The 26188-nt window shown below is 42.4% G+C and overlaps 1 protein-coding gene across 1 annotated transcript in view; it reads left to right on the forward strand.

Moving 5' to 3' along the window:
• Positions 1-25358, forward strand: part of LOC117525198 (ras-specific guanine nucleotide-releasing factor 1-like) — a 120527-nt gene extending 95169 nt beyond the window's left edge. Inside the window, exons 17-27 of the mRNA XM_034187044.1 lie at positions 6291-6461; positions 7333-7439; positions 7532-7644; positions 11912-11972; positions 12082-12188; positions 12376-12460; positions 12541-12738; positions 15641-15720; positions 15857-15974; positions 19425-19493; positions 25129-25358. Coding sequence (XP_034042935.1) covers positions 6291-6461; positions 7333-7439; positions 7532-7644; positions 11912-11972; positions 12082-12188; positions 12376-12460; positions 12541-12738; positions 15641-15720; positions 15857-15974; positions 19425-19493; positions 25129-25221 — 1202 coding nt within the window. The 3' untranslated portion in view covers positions 25222-25358. The remainder of the gene's footprint in view (positions 1-6290; positions 6462-7332; positions 7440-7531; positions 7645-11911; positions 11973-12081; positions 12189-12375; positions 12461-12540; positions 12739-15640; positions 15721-15856; positions 15975-19424; positions 19494-25128) is intronic.
• The last annotated feature ends 830 nt before the right edge of the window (positions 25359-26188 follow it).

Raw genomic sequence — 26188 nt, forward strand, 5'->3', positions numbered from 1 at the left:
GGCTATTCAAACTAGTAAGATATCACTCCTGAAAATGATCTTTGTCATATCACGTGAGGTAGATCTGCCATACGATTGGATTTTGTAAAACCATGTGACGGAGAACCAATTCTGATTGGACACTCACATTGCGCATGTCGTCACACATCTTCTATGAGGAGTACCAAGATGGGTGATGGTGGATCAAAAGTCCGCGGAGTTAACTTTTCAGCAAAAAAAAAGTAAGTTTCTATCTCATATCATTAAAAAGTTATTTACAATTTAGTAAAGCTTGGTCCCAGCCGTGGTATACGACGGCGTCGGACCCAGAGGGTTAATGGCGAACGGCAGTAATTCCCAGAATCCTTCCAGACGTCCATTGAATCTGAATGTTTCAACCTCTTAGCAGTAAACAAAAGTTTTTCATGCTAGAAATAAGGTCTACACAACGTGGGCTTAATAAAAAATGTGACCGACGCAATGAAGCACATTTGACACATTACTACATAAACTGAGTTAATCAAACTGAGTTGAACTGAAACGGGAGAAATGTGGGGTGAATGTAATCGCAAAGTTATTACAAACAACATCCTTATAAACTTACTTGTATGCTTTTGTCAGCTGATCAGTGCAGTGTGACAGCGAACTATGGGGACCAGTGATGAACACATTTAAGCAGGGGTGTAAGCAGCTCTCAGTTGAATGGAGTCAGAGCTCCATCTATTGGACAAATAGTGCAAGGACATTTTACTTTGCCTACACACAAACATTATTTCAGTAACTGTTCTGTTTATGAGAAATTATCGGCGTTCTATCGGTAAAATTTCGGCCGATAGTGAGTACTTTGAAAAGGGCTTATATCAGCTGATAATATCGGCCTCTAATATCGGTCAGGCTCTAGTCTGAGACCCTTGTGTCTTTTCAACACCAATCACCCACTTTGGAAAGAAATCGTTTGGTCAGAACTGAAAGAACTGAAAGCAGCTTGGCAGGCAGGAAAGTATCTACTTACAGCAGCGCGTGATACAGTATAAAAACATAGAAGCATGAAATTGTGCTTAATAGTAAAACTCAATCAATAAGTACTGGTAACATTCAGTACTGTGCAAAAGGTTTAAAAACCAGTCTCTGTATAGATGTGTGTTGTTGCTGTTGTTGTTGTTGTGCAGCTATGCTGCTCTGTCTGCACACCTGATCCCATCAGATGGGAGAAGTGAAGCAGAGCAGGTCCTGATTAGTACTTGGCTTCGGAACACGAGCAGCTGAGTGTGTTTCTCCCTATAGAACTGAATTTGCAATAGAAAGAGAATCTGGCATAAAACCCATGCTAACCTGTAATGCAGAGTTCTACCAAATCACCTATGGCAACCCTGCACAAACAAGTGCAGCCAAAGATCACAAAAGACAACACACCCGTTTCATCAGGAAAGGCATCCGGTGTTAAAGTTGTGTCAAATCAACAACTGCATTCATATCGGATCTGCTGTGGTGACCAAAAAGGACCAACCTGAAAGAGCTTACTTCTAATCATTTCTGTCTTAACAAAAGACCCATTTAAATGTTCAAATGTTCATTTTCAAAATAAATAAACATGATGTTGCTGAGGTAGGAAAGTATTACATTTTATCAGGTTAATCAAATGCTTACATTATACGTACAACAACATGCACAAAACTGTAAAATAAAAAAAGCTACTTTTTCAGGTTTTGCAGGACATTTGTAATACCAAAGTTAAAATAAGATGTTGAGTTTTTTTGTTGTTGTTGTTGTTGTTACTGAGTCATGCCTACTAAAAATGTTGAAGAAAGCACAGTGAGCTTGAACATGCGAGTTGTTAAAAAGTTTGAGGCAATTATTTGAGATCAGTTGAATAAATATAGCCACAGTATGACATATTACAAAGTTTTTCAGAAAGGACGAGCATAACCATCATCAAATATGGTCTTTATAAAAACCACCCACAGCCTCTGTGCGCCGAGAGAGAGAGCATCCACCCTGTAGGTAGTCAGGCTCCATCCATCCCCAGTGTGTTCTCTTCCCACGGTGCTGGATACAAGGGAAGCCAGTGCCTTGTGTGAGTAGGTGGAAGGAAACCTTGTACCTTAGCAACTATGTGCGTGTTCTTCTTTTCCGCCCCCGGCTGCATGGAGGAAGGCAGGGAGGGGGTGAAGGACGGAGGCAGAGAGGCAGACACCGTCACCACTGTGATGTGCAGGACCCACAATGCTGAGTGTCTCTCAGCTCTTTGTTGCCCTCCACTGGCTGTGACCTGGAGAAATATTGTGTATCCAAAGCTCAGCTGCCCTCACTTTGCCACTGCACACTCATATGACAGTGGAGCCTTTCAGCTAAATTCTGCCAGAGACCAGAAATAAGAAATATTTCCAACACATTGGTTGTTTTTCTTAAGACATTCATGACAATAATGAACGGCAAATGAGGATTTTAGAACCTCGCAGCAAAAAAGGTCATGGGATCGATTCCCACCTGTGTCCTTTCTGGGTGGAGTTTGCATGTTTTCCCCATGTTAGCGTGGGTTGTCTCCGGGTGCTTCGGCTTCCTCCCACATTTAAAAACGCACTGGTTAGGTGAATTGGAAACTTTAAATTGTCTGTATGTGGCCCTCCGACAGACTGGCGTCCTGTCCAGGGTGTACCCTGCCTCGCGCCCTATGACTGCTGGGATGGGCTCCAGACCCCTTGTGACCCTTAATTGGAGTCAGCGATTGAAGATGAGTGAGTGAGTGACTGCTGGTTATAATGTGCTACAGGGGCATCCCCATTAAAATAATCAGTAAAAGATTCAGTTTTTGTTTTTCTTTTCTTTTTTCATGTGTAACCCAAACTGACAGAATGTCTCACTGGGCTTCAACTTGTCCACAACATACGGGAAGCTGTTCCTGGAAATCAACTTTATGAACTCTAACAGAGTTCTAGTGTCTATGATTGAAGTTATATACAGTGAGGAAAATAAGTATTTGAACACCCTGCGATTTTGCAAGTTCTCCCACTTAGAAATCATGGAGGGGTCTGAAATTTTCATCTTAGGTGCATGTCCACTGTGAGAGACATAATCTAAAAAAATAAAATCCGGAAATCACAATGTATGATTTTTTAATAATTTATTTGTATGTTATTGCTGCAAATAAGTATTTGAACACCTGTGAAAATCAATGTTAATATTTGGTACAGTAGCCTTTGTTTGCAATTACAGAGGTCAAAAGTTTCCTGTAGTTTTTCCACCAGGATTGCACACACTGCAGCAGGGATTTTGGTCCACTCCTCCATACAGATGTTCTCCAAATCTTTCAGGTTTGGAGTTTCAGGTTCCTCCAAAGATTTTCTATTGAGTTCAGGTCTGGAGACTGGCCAGGCCACTCCAGGACCTTGAAATGCTTCTTATGGAGCCCCTCCTTAGTTGCCCTGGCTGTGTGTTTGGGGTCATTTTCATGCTGGAAGACCCAGCCATGACCCATCTTCAATGCGCTTACTGAGGGAAGGAGGTTGTTTGCCAAAATCTCGCAATACATGACCCCATCCATCCTCCCAATACAGTGCAGTCGTCCTGTCCCCTTTGCAGAAGAGCACCCCCAGAGTATGATGTTTCCACCCCCATGCTTCACGGTTGGGATGGTTTTCTTGGTGTTGTTCTCATCCTCTAAACATGGTAAGTGGAGTTGATTCCAAAAAGCTCTATTCTGGTCTCATCTGACCACATGACCTTCACCCATGCCTCCTCTGGATCATCCAGATGGTCACTGGTGAACTTCAAACGGGCCTGGACATGTGCTGGCTTGAGCAGGGGGACCTTGCTGCCCTGCAGGATTTTAAACCATGACAGCATCATGTGTTACTAATGTAATCTTTGTGACTGTGGTCCCAGCTCTCTTCAGGTCATTGACCAGGTCCTCCTGTGTAGTTCTGGGCTTTCTCAGAATCATCCTTACCCCACAAAATGAGATCTTGCATGGAATCCCAGACCGAGGGAGATTGACAGTCATCTTGTGTTTCTTCCACTTTCTAATAAATAATCATAACAGTTGCTTGCCTGTTGTCCTGTAGTCCATCCCAGTCTTGTGCAGGTCTACAGTTTTGTCCCTGGTGTCCTTAGACAGCTCTTTGGTCTTGGCTATGGTGGACAGATTGGAGTGTGATTGAATGTGTGAACAGGTGTCTTTTATACAGGTAACAAGTTCAAACAGGTGCAATTAATACAGGTAAAGAGTGCAGAATAAGAAGGCTTCTTAAAGAAAAATTAACAGGTCTGTGAGAGCCAGAATTCTTGCTGGTTGGTGGGTGTTCAAATACTTATTTGCAGCAGTAACATACAAATAAATTATTAAAAAATACATTGTGATTTCTGGATTTATTTATTTTTTTTAGATTATGTCTCTCACAGCGGACATGCACCTCAGATGAAAATTTCAGACCCCTCCATGATTTCTAAGTGGGTGAACTTGCAAAATCGCAGGGTGTTCAAATACTTATTTTCCTCACTGTATATGTTTAATGTATACACAGAACAAAAATATAAATGCAACACTTTTGTTTTTGCTCCCATTTTTCATGAGCTGAACTCAAAGATCTACATTTTCTATATACACAAAAGACTGATTTTTCTCAAATATTATTCACATCATCACATCATCTGTCTAAATCTGTGTTAATGAGCACTTCTCTGCTGATATAATCCATCCCACCTCACAGGTGTGGCATATCAACATGCTGATTTGACAGCATGATTATTGCACAGGTGTGCCTTAGGCTGGCCACAATAAAAGCCCACTCTAAAATGTTCAGTTTTATTACACAGCACAATGTCACAGATCTCTCAGGTTTTGAGGGAGCGTGCAATTGACATGCTGACTGCAGGAATGTCCATCAGAGCTGTTGCCCATAAACTGAATGTTTATTTCTCTACCATAAGCCGTCTCCAAAGACGTTTCAGAGAATTTGACAGTACATCCAACCGGCCTCACAACCACAGACCACATGTAACCACACCAGTCCAGGACCTCCACATCCAGCATGTTCATCTCCAAGATCATCTGAGACCAGCCACCCGGACAGCTGCTGCAACATTCAGTTTTCAGAACCAAAGAATTTCTGCACAAACTGTCAGAAACCATCTCAGGGAAGCTCATTTGCATGCTTGTCGTCCTCATCGGGGATCTCGATCTGACTACAGTTTGTCGTCATAACCGACTTGAATGGGCAAATGCTCACATTTGATGGCATCTGGCACATTGGAGAACTGTTCTCTTCACAGATGAATCTCGGTTTTCACTGTTCAGGGCAGATAGCAGACTATGTGCGTGGCGTCGTGTGGGTGAGCATTTTGCTCCTGTCAACGTTGTGGATCAAGTGGCCCATGGTGGCGGTGGGGCTATGGTATGGGCAGGCTTATGTTATGGACAACGAACACAGGTGCATTTCATTGATGGAATTTGGAATGCACAGAGATGCCATGACAAGATCCTGAGGTCCATTGCTGTGCCATTCATTCACGGCCATCACCTCATCTTTGCAGCATGATAATGCACGGCCCCATGTTGTAAGGATCTGTACACAATTCCTGGAAGCTGAAAATATCCCAGTTCTTGCATGGCCAGCATACTCGCTGGACATGTTACCCATTGAGCATGTTTGGGATGCTCTGGATCAGCGTATACAACAGCGTATTTCAGTTCCTGCCAACATCCAGCAACTTCGCACAGCCATTGAAGAGGAGTGGACCAACATTCCACAGGCCATAATCAACAACCTGATCAACTCTATGCGAAGGAGGTGTGTTGCACTGAGTGAGGCAAATGGTGGTCACATGAGATACTGACTCCTTTTCTGACCCCCCCCCCCCAACGCCCGATGAAGTAAAACTGAACATTTCAGAGTGGCCTTTTATTGTGGTCAGCCTAAGGCACACCTGTGCAATAATCATGCTGTCTAATCAGCATCTTGATATGCCGCACATGAGGTGGGATGGATCATTTTGGCAAAGGAGAAGTGCTCACTAACACAGATTTAGACAGATTTGTGAACAATATTGGAGAGAAATAGGTCTTTTGTGTGTATAGAAAATGTTTTAGATCTTTGATTTCATCTCATGAAAAATGGGAGCAAAAACAAGTGTTTTGTTTATATTTTTGTTCATTGTATGTTAAACTTAATTTTTGCACCCTTATCACTTCGTGTGGGGTGGGGTGGGGTGGGAGGTTGGGAAGAGCTCACCCTTTCTTAGATGTAAGTCGGGGTCTCCAAGGAAAAACACTGGGAAACACTGAATTACTGTCATTCCTGTTTTCCATTCTGCAGAGTTTTCCCTGTTTTCCTTCAACAATGGCATGGTGGTGTCATCATGTCGGGAACTGGACAACAACCGCAGTGCCCTTTCTGCTGCCTCTGCCTTTGCCATTGCCACTGCAGGTGCCAATGAGGGTACACCAACCAAGGAGAAGTACCGCCGTATGTCCCTTGCAAGCACAGGTGAGTTGCATGTGGTTTATATGTTTTATTGGAGATTTTGGGGGGGTTAGACCTGGCAGATATATCAAAGACTGAGTGTAATATAATGACAAAATGAGAAGTTAAAATCCTGGAGGTTCACAACAAAATGGTCAGTTGTAGAGAATGGAGAATTTCTGGTTTGGTCGCATGTTTAATTAAATTCTGATGAGCACATTCAAGTTTATTTAATTACTGATCAGTGGCTTTAGAGGGAAAATTTTACTTGCTCAGTCTTCTCATATGTTGGTGCGGTGAACTGATTTAATTTAATTTCATTCCCCTTTCATTTACTCCTGCAGTTCATTTTCTGCAACAACACTAAAAGTGAAACTGATAAAAATGAATGAATTTGTATGTGAAGTCCACCTCAAAGGCTGAAACTGCACAGCCGTGCACGGTGGTAAATGCTCTTCACACAGGAGGATGCAACAGGTTTTAAAGGACAGAATACATCTTCCAGTGTTATTTCTTCATGCATGTGCACACTCTGTCTGCACTGGTCCGTTTCCTCACCAGAAATCCTCTCACACCTCTTGCTGTCATTCTCTTAATACCATCGCGCTGTAGGCCTGACAGCATTTCAAAGGGAATTACAGGTGACACTGATTGAATTTATATTCAGTGTACAACCTGTGCGTGACAAAAGAAAACACTGAATACAGCCACTTTGCACTCAACGACCCCGTTTGTGCCATCTCAGTGGCGAATAGGCCTTGGACACGTCCCAAAAGCATTTATGCCACATGTTTGTGCCTCCCCATCAAGCCAGGATGCTTAGAGTCGAATGTTTTTGTCAACTTGTTAACAGGTGTCATCATTTTGAGTATAACTTTGTTCAACCTGATCCCAGGTTTTCCTACAGACCAGAGAAATGGGGACAAAGAGTTTGTTATCAGAAGAGCAGCAACCAACAGAGTCCTCAATGTGCTGCGTCACTGGGTCTCCAAACACTCGCAGGTACAGTTCATTTGTCTTTCTCCTTGTTTTTTTTTTTTCTTCATTCTTTCTTCCTGTAATGATGCATGCTGCTGTTGCTGTGTTGTGCTCAGGACTTTGAGCTGAACACCGAGCTGAAGGTACGAGTAATTGGCTTCCTGGAGGAGGTGATGCATGACCCAGAGCTTCTGACACAAGAGAGAAAGGCAGCCGCCAACATTATCAGGTTTGTCTTCTGCTGACATCATTTGATCGTCAGTACTTCCAGGCACCATCTGTACACTGTAAACCTGAACAAGTTAGCAGAACTCCAAAATATTGAGCCAATCAATTGCCTCAATATTTTTGAGTTCATAAACTTAAAAGTCAGTTGTTCTCAAAACTTAAATGGTTTAATTAAATGCTACTTGTACCTCATGATTATAATTAAATTAAAGTGCTCATGAAGTAAAAGTAAGTCCCTTCGGCTGCTCCCTTGTTTTCACTCGGGGTCGCCACAGCAGATCCAAGGTGGATCTGCATGCTGAGCTGGCACAAGTCATACACTGGATGCACTTCCTGACACAACTCCACTTTACATGGAGAAATGTGGCAGGGTTTGAACGAGGAAACATCTGCACTGAAACCTAGCACACTAACCACTTGGCCACCATCCCTTGCTAAAGTGTTCATTAAGTCAACTCAAATATTTTCATATTTGCATAAACGTGTGTGCTTTCATATCATCCTTCACCACACCCACCATATGTTGCTGACATGAGACACATGCAATAACGCTGAAGCAATAGAAATGAGTGGAATTCAAATATATCATTACTTAATTATTTTAAGTTGTGCTTAAGTTATGCTTTGAAGTTTTGTTTAATTAATGTACAATTAGTTCAAGTTAATCAAAAATTCAGAGTTTAATTTAGGGCCCTTCACACATAACACGAATAAAGCAGACTAGCGCACGAAGGAGGAATTGCATGCCATTTCTGAAAAATCTGAGGTTGCCTCAAATGCCTCGTACACCTGTTGCCACAACATTCACACACACAAGTAGCCAAAAGACAGCGAATGCCCTGCGCGTGCTCATTCGATCCCCCTCTCGGCAGGTGTCAGCCAAATTCCAGGTGTCACACACGAACATCTGACACCACTTGCTGCACACTTAGAAAAGGCGGGGCTATTCACACACCTGGTATGATAGTAGAGAGCAGGCAACCACATTCGACCTGTCTGTGAAAAGTGTCTAAGTGCCACACATGGGTGTGACTGTGCAGAACCCCCCACATACACACTCACACAAATGGCATGTGGAGTGTGTCGTTGTTGTCCCCCCTCCCCCCAACATGAATGGCTTTTCCCACTTTGTAATAATTAAAACACATCACATTTGCAACGGATCACTGTTGATGTGTACACGACGCGAGAGCCTGGCTCTTCATGAGACGGGAGCCGACCCTTCATGACACAGGAGCCGGCAGGCCTCGAGCGCATCAGGTAATTCATGTAAGAAACATAAAGGGGGGAACAGTAATCCACATAATTTCATTACTTCCTGGTGTACACCTAGGCGAAGGTTAAATCTGCTCTTTATAGCAGAAATTAAGTATTATAAATTGTGCTTTTCATTTTTTTCCTCCGCTGCTGTGTGCGCGACTTTCCACGTGCTCACGCTGTGTTCGTGCGCGCGAACATGAACGTGCACGAATCCATCGCCGCGGTTTTGTGCACGCTTCTCCAAACGTGTGTTCCTCACACCAGCAGGTGGAATGTTTCGTGGTTCCCCATTTCGTTTTTGGTTTGCAGATTTTCTTCCGGCTTCTGCATCTTTCGTGTTATGTGTGAAGGGCCCTTACTCAAAAAGCAAGACCATGTTACACAAACTCGAAATATTTAAGTAAGTAGAGCGTTTTCTGAAAAAGTTTGAATTTACACCACTCCATCTATTTAATTAATTTGAACATTCAGGTTTACAGTGTAGTCATGTCCAGTGTTGCCACAGTTACTTTGAAAAAGTAATCCAATTACTGATTACTGATTACTCCTTGAAAAAGTAACTTAGTTACTTTACTGATTATTCAGTTGTAAAAGTAACTAAGTTAGATTACTAGTTACTTTTTAGTTACTTTCCCCAGCTGCAGACAACAACCCTCTGCCACCTCAACATGAAAATGATACTTGTTTTGCCAAAACTCACTTTATAGTCACCCTTTCTTGACTTCAATGAAAATAAATACTTGTTTTATAAAAAGTAAAATAAAGACCTCTTTCTTGACCTCATATTTAACTGTTGACAGCACTGTAACAGTAAAACTTGCAGTTTCTAACCTACATTGTTTATAAATGTAACTATTAAAGTCTTTCTAACATTTTTCCAACATTTAAATGATCTCTAAACATTTTTCTTAAGTAGTATTAGCAGTTGTAGTAACAAAAAGGCTTCAAAACTGGACCTTTAATCTAGGGGTGTTGTTGTAGGGGGGGCACATCCTTGCCCCACGCCCCCATTCCATCTGGATTCACCCCTGCTTTGGCGTTTGAGCACAAAGAATGGATAACATTTATTTATGCAGAAAACATGACCAGATTTACAGGAAAGTTTTATTGCGTTTTCACATCATGTGGTCGTCAGAAAGAGAGTTTAGGTGCATTTGAGTGGAAAATAGTGTTAGTTGTTGACGCGTCGCGGAGGATCAGCTGTTTTTAGCGAGCAGATACGGAGCGGCTCAGCTCAGAATTCTAAATAAAGGAGAAAAAAGCATAAAATATCTTTGTAAAGCTCAGTGCAGGTGTGCTATTGTCACCGCACTTTAAGAGGTGAGGACGAGTGGTAACTGCTGCAGAAAACCGCGGATGAAAAGCTCACAGCTCGATTAAAGTGGGCAGTGCAGTCGAACCCCGACCTCCTGCCAATGGACCAAGTTTAATGCTGCTATCGACCCACAATGCAAAAATAATAGTAACGCACAGTGACTTAGAGAAGTAACTTTAATCTGATTACTGATTTCGAAAGATTAACATGTTAGATTACTCGTTACTAAAAAAAAGTGGTTAGATTAGAGTAACGCGTTGCTGGCATCACTGGTCATGTCTGCAGTTCTTGTACAGAGTCATGTTGACTGGAACCTAGAGTTGTTCTTCCAAGAGTGTTTCTTATGGTAGAAACCAGGAACATGTTCTCCGTGTGTGGATTAACATTTTAGCTGGATTACATTGCGTCATCCTGGATTTATCAGTTGTTAAAAAAATACTACTGGATTCTTGTCACAGCAGCATGTCTGTAAGTTCAAACCTACTCTGAAACAAGTTTGTTCAGCATAAAAAAGATTTGAAGAAGATGGACTTGAATTGTGGTACTTCAAGAAATCTGTCCAAGCATTGGCTGTGCCATTCTTGTGGGAGGCACCAGTTGAGATTGGTGCATTGAATAGAAGAGGAGCATTCCATGTGGAGAGAATATCTCATGATTGTAAAGCTCCTTTAGCATATCCTGATTAATTACTTTCATACAGGTACTGCTTCACCCAGGAGGCAATAAACCTATTACATCTTATTGATTCAATTCCCCACCCTGCCTCACACGCACACTAATTCCATTTGTTCTGCTATAACCTGCACATAAATCTATTTGTTCCCACCCGGGATCTCCCTGGAGATCATGTTGAGCGTGACTGATCATATATGCATAAATGAAGGGTTGCGCTGAGTCTTTTGTGTGTGCTTCAGTAGAATGCCCTGGGAGAGATACTATGCTGCTTGGCTTAAAACAACCCACTGGCAGTGGCAGTGTGGGTTCTCGTTCAGTTTATTTTGCAGAGCACATAAAAATTAATCTAAGCTATCAAGAAGAGTTCATCAGCCTGGAGTTCTGCGACCATCTGTTATGGTAAATTAGAAATAGAAAATCAATAAGTATATAAATGGTCATTAATTTAGTACCACCACCAAGGAGGTATTGTTTTCAGTGCTGTTTGTTTGTGTGCTAGCATGATTACACAAAAACTACTTTCTTGAAGCTTGGTGGAAGGGTGAGGTATGGCCTGAGGAGGAAACATGACCTTTAGAAGTGGATCCAATTCAGGGTGCAAATCCAGGACATTTTTTTTTTCACTTTCTTTAATATTACAAAATAGAACATAATGGCTGCCTCACTTACACTGAACGAAGATAACAAATTTGGCTAGAAAAAGTCTTTTTTTCACATATTCTTTGAGCAAACAAACATAGTATTTGTTTCTGATGGCATGAAAGTAATAAAATGATTAAACATTTATGGTACTAAGGGTACAAAGTACTATTGAAGGAGTTGTCATGAAACATTCAGGAGTTTGGCAATGCCACAACTTCTGCAAGTAACTTGATGAGTCGGAATTAAAGGGATCACCAGGATTTGGGAACTCAGCGCCTATGGGTAATCACCATGGCCCATATTGTGTATGTGAGTTTATGGTGCTGCAGATTTTGTCAATAAATAAATAACAGAACTTTTGTCTGTGTACTCACAGAACTCTAACACAGGAGGACCCTGGAGACAACCAGGTCAGCCTGGAGGAAGTCAGACAAATGGTGAGGAGAAAAATGACAGTAAATATTAACATTTTTTGTTCTTGTTAGAGTTACTGGCTGAGCTTTTTGACATGATTTGTAATTCCTGACATGGTTCTTTCTGCTGTAGGCCATGGAGGAGTGTAAGACTGAGCCTTTTGAGAACCACTCTGCCCTGGAGATAGCAGAGCAACTTACAATGCTGGACCACCTGGTCTTCAGAGTCATCCCATACGCGTGAGTGCACATGCACATGCACAAGAACACATGAACGATTACAGGGAAAGAGTAGAATGAAGGTTGAGAGAAATTGGCTGAATGAAGGAGAAATGCTGATATAGATACCAAGTATAAACCTTTTGTATTACTTTTGATGCATTTTCTGTTATTGATTATCTGAAGATGATTCTCATCCATTTTACAGGGAGTTCTTTGGGCAAGGATGGATGAAGAACGACAAGAATGAGAGAACTCCATACATTATGAAAACTACCAAGCATTTTAATGATGTACGTGTTTAATAAGACATTATTCCAACAAATTACTATCTCAACTTCTTCATCTTAACATATTTTCACCTGACTGTCAGATCAGCGACAGGATCGCCACAGAGATCCTGCATTGGGACGACGTCAACATGCGGGTAGCAGTGATCGAGAAATGGGTTGCAGTGGCTGACATTTGCCGCTGCCTCCACAACTACAACACTGTACTGGAGATTACGTCCTCTCTCAATCGCAGCTCCATTTTCCGCCTCAAAAAGACCTGGCTCAAAGTCTCCAAGCAGGTACCATTTAATATTGATGGAATCTTCCTGGTGCTGAGCAGCACACAGTGTGGTACAGCTGTCATTGCTAGTTTTCAGCTGACACATATGGTTTATAAGACACCAAAATGGTGGTAATGTGGTCAAACTTTCTGCTTCCTGTGAAAAGTCTGGCAGCAGCATTTAGAACCAATTGGAGAGCCCTAATACTGGACTGTGGTAAACCAAAAAATAGAACATTGCAGTAGACCAATATAGAAGAAACTAATGAATGAATCATAGTCTCAGGATCAGCCATAGACAGGATGGGACGAATCTTCGCTGTATTTCGCAGGTGGAAGAAAGCAGTCCTCATAATACGAGGTCTGTTAGAAAATTATCCGACCTTTTTATTTTTTTCAAAAACCATATGGATTTGAATCACGTGTGATTGCATCAGACAAGCTTGAACTTTCGTGCGCATGCATGAGTTTTTTCACGCCTGTCGGTTGCATCATTCGCCTGTGAGCAGGCTTTGTGTGAGCACTGGTCCACCCTCTCGTCGTTTTTTTATTGCAAATAAATGTCTGAGGGATTTGGAGCTTTGCTGCATCAATTTTTTTCCAGAAACTGTGAGAGACCTCCAGGTGGACACTGTTTGGAAAATTAATATGGCTTTCAGAGACGATTTTATGGGGATTATACAGATTAAGGAGTGTTACTGCCGCTTTAAGGATGGCCCACAACTGCTGAGAGCGCAGCGCGCTCCCAGCGCCGATCGACATGCTCAGACCCCGCTGAAACAACCAGATCATTTCCAGCGTGAAGGCTTTATTGATCCAGGACCTCGTCTGACTTTCACAAAAAGGCAGAAGTCGTGGACATCAGCACTTTTTCGGCACATTCCACTGTTACAGGAGTTTTTTTCATGGAAAGAAAAGCGGAGGGACGTGCCACGGAGCCATTCATTACGCGGCACAAAACCACCTCCGTGTTGGTCTCACAGGACAGTTTTCACGTGGATTTCAGATGGATTCCGGTTGCTTTTCAGTCGTGTGATTATCCGATTGTGATTGCGCATGAGCTGGACATGCCCCAACATGTCCCGGAAGGCTTCATCACGGCGTTGCTTTGCGCCATGCGGCTCCACCGCGACGCGCGGAACTCCTCCGCACGTCTGTCTTAATGTGCTGTAAAAATGCTGATGTCCACGTCTTTTCACAATTCCTGTGCTAGTCAGAAGACATACCGGATCAAGACAGCGTCCAGTTTAGAAATGAACGGCACATTCCACTGTTACAGGAGTTTTTGTCATGGAAAGAGGAGCGGAATTCCGCGTGTTGCGGTGGAGCTGCATGGCACAAAGCAACGCCGTGATGAAGCCTTCCAGGACATGTTGGGGCATGTCCAGCTCATGCACAATCACAATTGGATAATCACACGACTGAAAAGCAACCGGAATCCATCTGAAATCCACCTGAAAGCCGTCCTGTAAGACCAACACGGAGGTGGTTTTGTGCCGCGTAATGAACAGCTCCATGGCGCATCCCTCCGCTTTTCTTTCCATGAAAAAAACTCCTGTAACAGTGGAATGTGCCAAAAAAGTGCTGATGTCCATGACTTTTGCCTTTTTGTGAAAGTCAGACGAGGTCCCAGATCAACAAAGCCTTCACGTTGGAAATGATCTGGTTGTTTCAGCGGGGTCTGAGTATGTCGATCGGCGCTGGGAGCTCAGCAGTTGTGGGCCGTCCTTAAAGCGGCAGTAACACTCCTTAATCTGTATAATCCCCATAAAATCTTCCCTGAAAGCCATATTAATTTTCCGAACGGTGTCCACCTGGAGGTCTCTCACAGTTTCTGGAAAAAAATTGATGCAGCAAAGCTCCAAATCATTCAGACATTTATTTGCAATAAATAAATGACGAGAGGGTGGACCAGTGCTCACACAAAGCCTGCTCACAGGCGAATGACGCAACCGACAGGTGTGAAAAAACTCACGCATGCGCACGAAGGTTCAAGCTTGTCTGATGCAAACACACGTGATTCAAATCCATATGGTTTTTGAAAAAAATAAAAAGGTCGGATACTTTTCTAACAGACCTTGTATCTCTAATGTGGAGGTAAAGGACAACGTAGGATCAAAAATTACCCCAAGGTTCCTCACTTTGTCAATAGGATGTAAGACAAACAAGCCTAGGCTAAGCGTTAGCTGGTCAAATTGATGCCGATGTCTCACTGGAAAAAGAACCATAATTTCAGTCTTATCAGAGTTTAAAAGTAGGAAGTTGCTAGACATCCAGCTTTTCACTGATGCAAGGCAGTCCTCTAAGGATTTTATGTGAATGAAATTACCAGCAGATACTTTCTACTACATTGTCACCTTTTTTTTTTTTTTTTTTTTGCATTTTTACTTTATTTGCTTTCAGAGAAAGTGCCATGTTTCTGATGAGGACAGATGAGTGACTGGGCAATAACGGGGCTGTCCCCAGAAGTAGAATTATTGCATCATATGCTCTTTCATTTGAACCCTTTATTGGCCACCCTCAAACTAGACTATGGTAACCTATAGGGGCAGCATGGTAACACAGTGTTCAGCAGTCTCACAGCAAGAAGGTCCTGATTGCAAGTCCATCAATGCTTAGATCATTCCTCTGTGGAGTTTACATGTTCAAACCACGTCTGTATATTGGTAGCTTGCAGAGCAGATACACTACAGTCATTTGTTGGAGATGTGTGATGCCAGTTAAGAAAATTATTTCTATTTCCTGAAATGTTGAGGTTGTGCATAAAGTGGCTGAATTTTTTCAAACGTGCTGGGGTGGATGTTGTGTTTGGAGGTAGTAATATACTAATCCTCCACAGTGAAACACATTTAATAAACCTTTGGAATGGTCAATATAAAAAAGTACTGCACATTCCTGAAGCCTAACACTTGTTTTGATAGACCAAGACTGTGATTGACAAATTGCAGAAGCTGGTGTCATCTGAGGGAAGATTCAAAAACCTGAGGGAGGCTCTGAAGAAGTAAGTATATGCGGAATTTTGCATTTAATTTCCCTTTTCTTATAAAATTAGCTGCAAGGACAGGTTTTGTCTGTGTAGATGGACCCTTAATGTTTGTGTCCATGCCTTCTCTCTATCTGGCCTGTCCTATCATTAGCTGTGACCCTCCCTGCGTTCCATACCTAGGAATGTACCTGACTGACTTAGCCTTCATAGAGGAAGGAACGCCTAATTACACTGAGGACAACCTGGTCAACTTCTCCAAGATGAGAATGGTAAGCAACACCAAGAAGCCCCCACGTGTGTTATACTAGAGCGCTTGGGAAACTCTATGGTACCTGTATAATGGAAAATGTCCAACAGATTGAGAGTTTGCTCCATTTCACAACCGTTAAGGCTATGTGTGACACCACCCATGACAACCAACCTGTTGCTTATAATAGTTGAGAACATTAAATCTGTTGTTTTTTTAATGTGGGATGAATAACAAAGGTATTTTTTTACCAGCTACATCATTGATCCCATGGACTGTAAATATGGACAAACATGATGTCACGGATAGCTAGCTAGCTAGCACTTTATTAATCCCTGAAGGGAAATTTTAGTTGTCATAGCAGCCAGGTACCTCAAAAAGATAAAAAGAAAACTAACAATTACAATAACTGAAGTAGAAACACACAGAAGTGCAGTGGTTCCAATGTCACAGTTTAAGAGTGTGTGTTAATTAAGGCACAATGGTGTTATATGGCATGTATTGTTACGTATTAAGTGGTATTGTTACGTGGATTGCAACAGATAAATAGTAAATATTATAGGCTTTTTAATCTAGTTCAGAGACCACAGATGTAGCCGAGGCACATATATTAAAGAGTCTGATGGTACTGGGCAGGAACAGTGTCCTATACTGTTCCTTAGGCAGTGTGGTTGTATGAGTCTGTTGCTGAAGCTACTCTTAAGATTGTGCAGTGTTTTATGGAGGGGGTGAGAGGCACTGTCCTTATTTGCCAGCAGTTTAGCCAACATTCTGTCCTCAACCACCTCCTCCTGGTTGGCAAGCTTGGAGCCAAGAACAGACCCTGCCTTTTTGACCAGTTTATTCAGTCTGTTGGCGTCCTTTGCTGTGATGCCTGCACTTCAGCAAACCATAGCAAAGTAGATGTTGCTCACAACAACAGACCGATAGAACATCTACAGCAGGGGTGCCCAAGTTCGGTCCTCGAGATCTACCTTCCTGACACTCTTAGTTGTCTCCCTGTTCCAACACAGCTGAATCCAATGAAAGACTCATTAGCAGGCTTTTAATGAGCCTTTCATTGGATTCAGGTGTATTGGAGCGGGGAGACAACTAAGAGTGTCGGGAAGGTAGATCTCGAGGACCGAACTTGGGCACCCCGATCTACAGCATCCTGTTACATATATTAAAGGATCTGGTTTATAGACCACTCCAGTTTATTGTCCAGGTAGATGCCCAGATACTTATATGATGGGACTGTGTCCACATCAGTCTCACTGATGCAGACCGGAGAAGGTGGGGGCTCGTTCTTCCTGAAATCCACCACTATCTCCATCATCTTTGCCACATTCAGATGCAGGTGATTCTCCCCACACCATCTCACAAACTGCTCAACCAGGTCCTATACTCATCCTCCCAACTATTTTCCACATACCCAACTATGGCCGTCTCATAGGAAAACTTCTGTAGATGACAGATGTTGATGGGTTTTCTGAAGAACGGGTTTGAAGCTCAAGTGGGTTGGTTTTGGTTTTGGTTGTAGCCCTCTTAATAGTGTCTGACTCTGCCAAACTCCAACCGGCAACCTGTAAATGGGTAAAGGGATGCAGTGTGGTAAAGACTGCCATAGCTTGAGTGGGACAAATGAATCCAAAATGCATCTCACACACACACATGCACACTCATCTTCAACCGCTTACTCCAATTAAGGGTCACAGGGGGCTGGAGCCTATTCCAGCAGTCATTGAGTGTGAGGCGGGGTACACCCTGGACAGGATGCCAGTCTGTCACAGGGCCACATAGAGACAAACAAACACATTCACACCCGCACAAAATTATAAAAGGAATTACACAAAAAAATTCACTCACAGTTTTCATAGATATGTAGCAAGATGAAGTCCGGATTGAAAAGACGTTCCCGCTAGCTTGGCTAATGGGGAATTCCCCTTTGGCTGGCCTGGTAGAGTTCTGGTCTTTAATGCGAGCAGTCCGGAGTTCGATCCCACTGCCGTCCATGCCACAAAGGTCCTACGGTCACAATTGGCATTGTCGGCATGATGTGGGTTGTCACAGAACATGCTTAAATGCATCTGTGACTTCAGGATGAAGTCAAAAATGGTGGGGGAGATGTGTAGCAAGATGAAGTCCAGATTGAAAACACGTTCCCGCTAGCTTGGCTAACGGGGAATTCCCCTTTGGCTGACCTGGTAGAGTTCTGGTCTGTAGTGCGAGCAGTCTGGGGTTTGATCCCACCGCCGTCCCGGCCACAAAGGTCCTACGGTCTCAGATAAATTGCCCGTTAGCATAAATAAATGCTTAGTAAGACATGTCAATCTAATATTTCTATGAAAAATACTCCGAAAGGAGTTAGCAGCTAGCCTCTAGTGGCAGGCTAGTCGCTGGCTCCCTGGATGGTAGTGTTCACTTAAATTGACCACACCCCAAATTATTCATTGTATTGCACTTTATGGCTTAAAACATCTTAAACTAATGACCTATGTTAAAATTAATCCCATACAGCTGTCATGAAAGGGTAGACTAGGTCCACAAAAAAAAAAAATACCAGACTGTAATCGTGTTTATTTCTGTGGTAATGGTGGTCATTTTAACATGACGTTTTATGGGGATTGATGTTCATTTGGAACCAAACTCAAATGGCCATTCAAGGAAATGTGTATTTTGGCATTTCTGTATTTGGCATTTCTTCATTTTTCAGCAGTGGATATTACTGCTTGATTAATCCACAAGCGGGGCAGCACAATGGCCTAGTGGTTAGCACTGTTGCCTCACAGCAAGAAGGCCATGGGATTAATTCCCACCTCTGGCCTTTCTGTGTCGAGTCTGCATGCTGTCCGCGTGTTTGCGTGGGTTTGCTCCGACTTTCTCTTGCATCTAAAGACACGCAGGTTAGGTGAACTGGAAACATTAAATTGTCCGTAGGTGTGTGTGCGTGTGAATGTGTTTGTTTGTGTATATGTGACCCTGCAACAGACTGGCATCCTGTCCAGAGTGTACCCACCTCACGCTGGGATAGGCTCCAGCCCCCCATGACCCTTAATTGGAGTAAGTGGTTGAAGATGAGTGAGTGAGTGAGTGAGTGAGTGAGTGAGTGAGTGAGTGAGTGAGTGAGTGAGTGAGTGAGTGAGTGAGTGAGTGAGTGAGTGAGTGAGTGAGTGAGTGAGTGAGTGAGTGAGTGAGTGAGTGAGTGAGTGATCCATGAGCTTGAAGTAAGTAGGTAAGTCCCTTTGGCTGCTCCCTTCTTTTTCACGATGGGTTGCCAACGCAGATCCAAGGTACATCTGCACGTTGATTTGCATGTTTTACACCAGATGCCCTTTCTGATGCAACTCCACATTACATGGAGAAATGTGGCAGGGGTGGGGAACCTTCCACACTGAAACCAAGCACACTAATCACTTGGCCACCACCCCTGCGATGGTAAGGATGGTGAACTGTTAAGCTTGTAACTTCTTTTAATTCTGTCTTTCTCCAGATATCTCACATTATCAGAGAAATACGCCAGTTTCAGCAAACAGCTTACAAGATTGATCATCAGCCAAAGGTGAGACAGTTTTACCCCTTTGCATGGTTTATTGTGTAGTTTTATATTGCATCACGATAGTAGCAGTAACCACTAGTCTACGGGCAGTATAGAAACTTTTCTTCAAGAACAATTACTGATCAATGGCACATGGTTATAGAGTATTATGGTAACTAAAACGAAAACATGGAAGTCATATTGGGACACAATTCCGTTTTTGGCTCAACAACTACTGAGTGACATGCCTAATCCATCCATCCATCTTCTACCGCTTAGTCCAATTAAGGGTCGCGGGGGGTTGGAGCCTATCCCAGCAGTCATAGAGCGCGAGGCAGGGTACACCCAGGACAGGACGCTAGTCTGTCGCAGGGCCACAAATAGACAAACAAACACAGACACACCCACACACACACCTACGCACAATTTTAAAGATTCCAATCCACCTAACCCGCATGTCTTTGGATGTGGGAGGAAACCGGAGCCCCTGGAGGAAACCCACGCAAACACTTGGCCACCACCACGAAAAGCCACGGGAATTGAACCCACAACCTTCTCGCTGTGAGGCAACAGTGCTAACCACTAAGCCACCGTGCTGCCCTGAAATGCCTAATACAACATAAAAAAATTAAAATATGCCACTATATTGGTTAATACCATCGAGACCAACAAAACAAAACACAGCCAGGCAATAATGAGTAGTTCAGGCCACCACCTTGTCACAGGCATTGAATGATTTTAAACCATGTAAAAAAAAAAAAGCAATCTGTAGAAGTCCGGGAAGGAGGACAATGGGTCATCCAGTTTACTGGCAAATGCTGAATGTTTTATACCCCTGTCACATACTCGGAATCACACAGAGTGGCGTCGGACATATGAATTGGCACACATCCGAAAGGTGTCGGATTTCAGTTCCAAAATGTTCTGACAGCCATCTATGGAAGTCCACGCAGTTGGTCAAAATCAGCCGGCGGCCCCAAGTGTGATGCACATGTTCAAAACTCCCCGGGCACGGTCAAGATGGGACACCTGTCCGATGGCGGTCCATGTGTTATCTGAGGACCATCTAACTGTAATTTGCATATTCTGATGGTGGAAAAACAGGATCCGAAATGATTTGAGCGCATATGAGGGAACCTCGAGATGGCTCTGGCATGGTATGCCTGCCGGTATGACCTGCAGTGACATGTATAATAATGCCCCCCCGGGCGCAAAGGAAATGCTGAAATGTGTGTCAGCTTCATCACAATAATAATTATGAATTATTATCATGTACAGTGAATGTGAAAAGCAGCTGTCAAACCAAAATCTCCATGCGCTACTGCGCGCATGCTGCCACAAATATGAACAGGCTGTTATATCCACAAGAGACCTTACAGTACAGATTTTTGTCCATTTCTTCCCATGGGCAATGTAAATAATGTGAACTATTGTCTCCATCATAACACAGTAACCCGTCATTGCACATGTCAGGCTCAGAGCTGAACGGCTCTCAGGCTGTAATAAATGTTCACCTTCTAACTCTGGAGGATATATCACATGGAACTGTTGTGCCAGGTCGTTACACCATTAGCCCTCTGGGGCCGACGCCGTCGTATACAATGGCTGAGACCAAGCTTTACTAAATTCTAAATAACTTTTTAATGATATGAGATAGAAACATACTTTTTTTTGCTGAAAGGTTAACTCCGCGGACTTTCGAGCCACCGTCCACCATCTTTGTACTCCTCATAGAAGCTGTGTGATGACGTGAGCAATGTGAGTGTCCAATCGGAATTGGTTCACTGTCACATGGTTTTCCAAAATCCAATCGTAGGGCAGATTCACCTCATGTGACACACCAAAGATTGTTTTTAGGAATGATGTGTTACTAGTTGACCCGTTTGAATAGCCCCCTGGCTGCTCCAATGCGCCCTGCACCATTACGCACAGCGAAAATGAAAGTGAGCAGACGGAGCAGATGGAAAGCCTCTCATACAATTTCACGTATCACATGTATGAGTATCAGGATTGCTTGACTAGTTTTCCTGTGAATGCTACTGGAAAAGCCTGTGGCAAGCTCTTTCGCTCCGGCGTAAAGCACTGTTTACCATATCATTGGAGCAAGGGGGAGGGGCTGCTCCTCAAACTGGATGAGCCTCGAAGTGTGAATGTTGCTTTCAGAGCAAGAGAGAACAAACACACAGTCATCTTCATAGTAGAAGTTTGTGATGTGACCTTTGTGTAATAGCAGACAGAAATTGCTTTGAGATGAAGACAAACAAAACGCATAGACCATTTTGTATATATTGTTCAAAATGTGCATTTGTGTTTATTGTTTGAACCTTTTGTTGTACAGTCTTTCACACAAGAGCCCAAATTACCTTTATAAAGTGTCAAACAGTTGTTTATTATAGTTTGCTGTGTGTTTTGAATAAATGTGTCTGGAAAATTATTTCCGCTTTACTTTTTCCTTTCTTATTTCTGATTGTAAACCTTTATTACACTTATAAAACACAACTATAGCATATATATTATATATATTTTGAATGTACAGGTTGTCCTACAAAAAAAAAGACATAAAACTTGATTGTGGGATGCAGGGAGAGCTGTGAACAGCAATAATAAAACATTTATGCCAGGCGAACTGTCCAAAAATGCCCTCGGACCCCAGAGGGTTAATAAACATGTAGCTTACCTCCAACAGCGGTCTTGGAGTGTTTCGCAGTGCCAACATGTACATGAAGCTGGGACAGCAGCCTGCCATTAAAATCCTCTCATCCAAAAGAAAAAAAAAATAATTCCATGTGATAATCCAACCATTGCGGTGTCCACAGTTGCGTTGTGCTCCTGAAGTGGGCAAACAAGAAAAAAGAAAGTTCCTTGGAAAGGCTCCAGCTGAGGGATTGCATGGCCCAATGCCAGCAAACTTTGGAGTGAAGCTGTCCAGTGGCAGGCACGGGCACACATGTGCCCATGTAGCGTTATGCACACGCACACACACACACACACACACACACACACACACACACACACACACACACACACACACACACACACACACACACACACACACACACACACACACACCACTGAGTGATAATTACAGCCCCACGTGTGTGCGCGGAGCACATGTGCACATGAGCGCTCCAGTCTGCCATCCAGACATTTGGAGATGGGCAGTCTGCAGTGCCTTTTATGGTCATCTGACAGCAGTCTGTGTCATCTACATATGCTCTGGATGCGATCTGACAGGTGTGGACGAGGCAGTCTGACTGCACTCCGACACTGCTTGGCCACGCCTCTTTTCCTCCCGACTGCATCAGATTATGGCAATATTTGCCATATCGGGCATGCCTCCGGCACATTCTTACTATGTGTGACAGGGGCTTTAGATTCAGAACCAGAATCATAACACCACAGTCAATACCAGGGTGGACAGTTTCATTTGAGGCAATCACAGTGATAAATATTCAGTTTCAGTGCATAAAGCCCCTTTCACACTGGGCCAGCTTTGAGTTGCTTCCTGTGGTCTCATGCGTCAGGTGCACACAGCAGGGGGCAGAGAGGAGGTGAGAACGCACCTATCTTTAACATTGAACGAATTAAAAAATTAATAAGTGTCAAAAAGATCTAATTTCTTTCATATATGAGAGCTTTATGTAGGATGGTATCCTTTATCGACTGACAAAGTTTGTTAAAGATCTGAACCAGATGACAGATTTTGTAGCCATTTATATTTAACATCGAAAACCCCATTTAATGTATATTTCACATTATATCTTAATCAAACGTGCCCCAATCACTCTCATATTTGAAAGTGAGGTGTAGACTGGCACTCATTATAACCTGACAAAGTTTGATCTGGATTGTGGATTTTGTGGACATTGAAATTTAACATTGAAAAGTCCATTTGGTGTACATTTTGCATTATATCTCAAACAAAAGTGCCTCAATCACTCTCATTTTTCTGTTATGGATTTACCTACACCACGAAAATTGGATGAAGGCTGTGCCAAACAAAAAGCAATGACAACTTGTACATAGCAGAGATAACCAATGCCCTGTGAAAATGATCTGAAAAAGAATTCAGAAAACAAAAAAGTAAAAAAAAAAAACCCACCACAAAAAAACTTTGATTCAAGTGCATGAACTAAATACATACTCCTGACATTTGATCACATCTAATTTAGCTTATGAAAAGCCACGTCTGACAGGACATTGATGTAGAATTTTTTTTCCAAGGTAAAATTTTGTGGAATGGGAAACTCATGTTGGCAGAGGTTTGTGCTCCACGAGCACGGTGCTCGAATTTATGTATTTATTTTTATCGAGCCTGTCACCTGACAGCACCCATAAATTCAACAAATCAGCTTCTTTCGATGTGCAACAGAGACCGCAGGCCATTGAGAGCTTGTGGGGTTCCACACCTGCAGTTAAAAAGTCTCTGTCATTTTATTAAGCCTGCCAAGGTTGTAGTAAAATCACTGGCGTTTATTTATGTATTTATTTGTCTGTCTGCTGGCAAGATTACATCAAAACTACTGCACAGATTTAAATGAAGTTTGCACCACAGAAAGATATTAGGGCATGGAAGACTCCACTGATTTTTGGAGGTGATCCGGATCCAGATTGGCAGACATCAGAAATCTCAGATTGCTCTTATTACACATAATTCTTTGATGATCATAAGTGATTAAGTTGTTTGGCAGCACAGAAGTAATGGTGCATTCCATTTGCACTCAGAGGTTGTATTTCTCCCTTTGCAAGAAGGAAGTTTCAATTGAAATGCTCCCTGACGTTGTATTTCAAAGTTGTCAGCTTGTTCGGACACAACCAAGGTTGGGTAGGATTACTTTGAAAGAATACATGTGGATTACATGTATGTATGTACATACATTTGGATTACTTGTAATCTGATTACTTTTGGATTACATTTCAAAGTAATCCTACCCAACCCTGGACACAACATACTGCTACCAGCATTAACAGTGGCTGTAGTTTGGGGTTTTTAGGGGTTTTTTTTGGGGGGGGGGGTCTTTTTTTGTGTCCACTTTAATAAGCCTGTGGACATGTTGCTATAGTGTTTTTATACGTGTTTTTATACAGTGTGTTTGTCAACTGGTGCTTCTAATATTGGCTAACCTGGTAGATGTTGCACATGTAGTCAGGAAAATCCAGATTCAAGACTAGTGTACTACCACGTCAGCCAAAGGGGAATTCCCATGAGCCAAGCTCATAGGAAAATATTTCTTTCTGGATTTCACTTTGATACACCAACAACAATGACTACACTTAAACTGAAACGCTTCTGCATCATCTGTTCCAACTTGGAAACTGGAATTCATGTAATGTGGGTGTGATGTCCCAACTTGTGAGGCAACTGAAATGCAGCATAAAAAACAGACTTTACTCAGTGATGGAGTCTGTAGTTGAAAATTATAAATAAATAAATAATTAAAAAAAAAATCCATCCTTGTGTTTTTTATGGAATGAATTTCAGACCATTTGTTGGAAAAATGGTCAGAAACGGTTTCTGAGACTCCGCAATCTGGTACATTGGTCATGATTTGTCTTAACCCACCTGAACCTTTTGATTGTGATGTATCATCACATTACTGCAATTGTATAAAATAGCTGACCTGCAGTTGGCTGATGTATGTATTTGTATTTGCTTTAGGTTGCAAAGTTCCTACTGGATAGCAGTTCGGCGTTGGATGAGGAGAGCCTATACAAAGCATCTCTGAGACTTGAACCTAAAATGTCATCATGAAAAGGAGCTCCCACTTTCTCAGACTAAACTTTGTGGAATGTACAGGTGCAATATATCATATTGTACATATACTTTTGTTGGTATTAGATACAGTAGGCTGTGCCCTTCCAGTATGTGGACTCATTAGACACTAACGGAAGCCTAGAGAGGTTCACTTTGTGTTATTTGTCTTAAATACTATTTTGTTATCAGGTTATTTTTTAACCAAAGCACTAACAGCTGAGAGTGTATGTAGATGGAGTCTTTATTGTTATCCTAATGAGAACGTGCAGTACAATCAGTGTTGCAATTTAGTGAATTGTCGCTATATTTAGTGACTGTTTGACCTTCCCTAGCAACTAAAAATCCAGTCTGGCAACTTGTGACAAATCTGGCGACTTTTATTCCACACAAACTGGTCCATTTGTAAATAGTTAACAAAATTACCACTACATAGTTCCCGCTCATTTTTGGTGAGATTTTAATTCATTCATTCATTCATTCATTCATTCATTCATTCATTATTTGGCAACACTGAGTAGAATAGGCTCTCATTTATGCCCACATCTGAGAAGAACAGCACGTACAGAAAATTCAAGTCTTTCAGCAAATTTCCACATTAACACACTGCCTTATTAGCCGTTTCCACCACAGCAACTTGACCTACTTCCCATATGTCACAAATGTTTACAGGAACAGCCCGTAATTGGCCTTTTGCAGTGTTGTGTTTGCTGTGTGAAGACCCACCGAGCTCATGCAGCTATGTATGCAGTGACAGCAAGCATCTAATGCTAGCAAAAGCTAACAAGCAAACTTTAACGTCAGATGCAAAATGACATCAGACTTAGCTTGCTAGCTATTGCTAGCATCCAACATTAGCACATTAGTCAGTAGGCAAAAGGAGAAACATGATGCTTCTTTTATTTAGCTTTCCACGTTAGTATAGTGCAAACTCCTAAAATATTTGAATTTCATTAACTGTTTCCCT

Source organism: Thalassophryne amazonica, chromosome 2, assembly GCF_902500255.1.
Source record: "Thalassophryne amazonica chromosome 2, fThaAma1.1, whole genome shotgun sequence".
NCBI lineage: Eukaryota > Metazoa > Chordata > Actinopteri > Batrachoidiformes > Batrachoididae > Thalassophryne > Thalassophryne amazonica.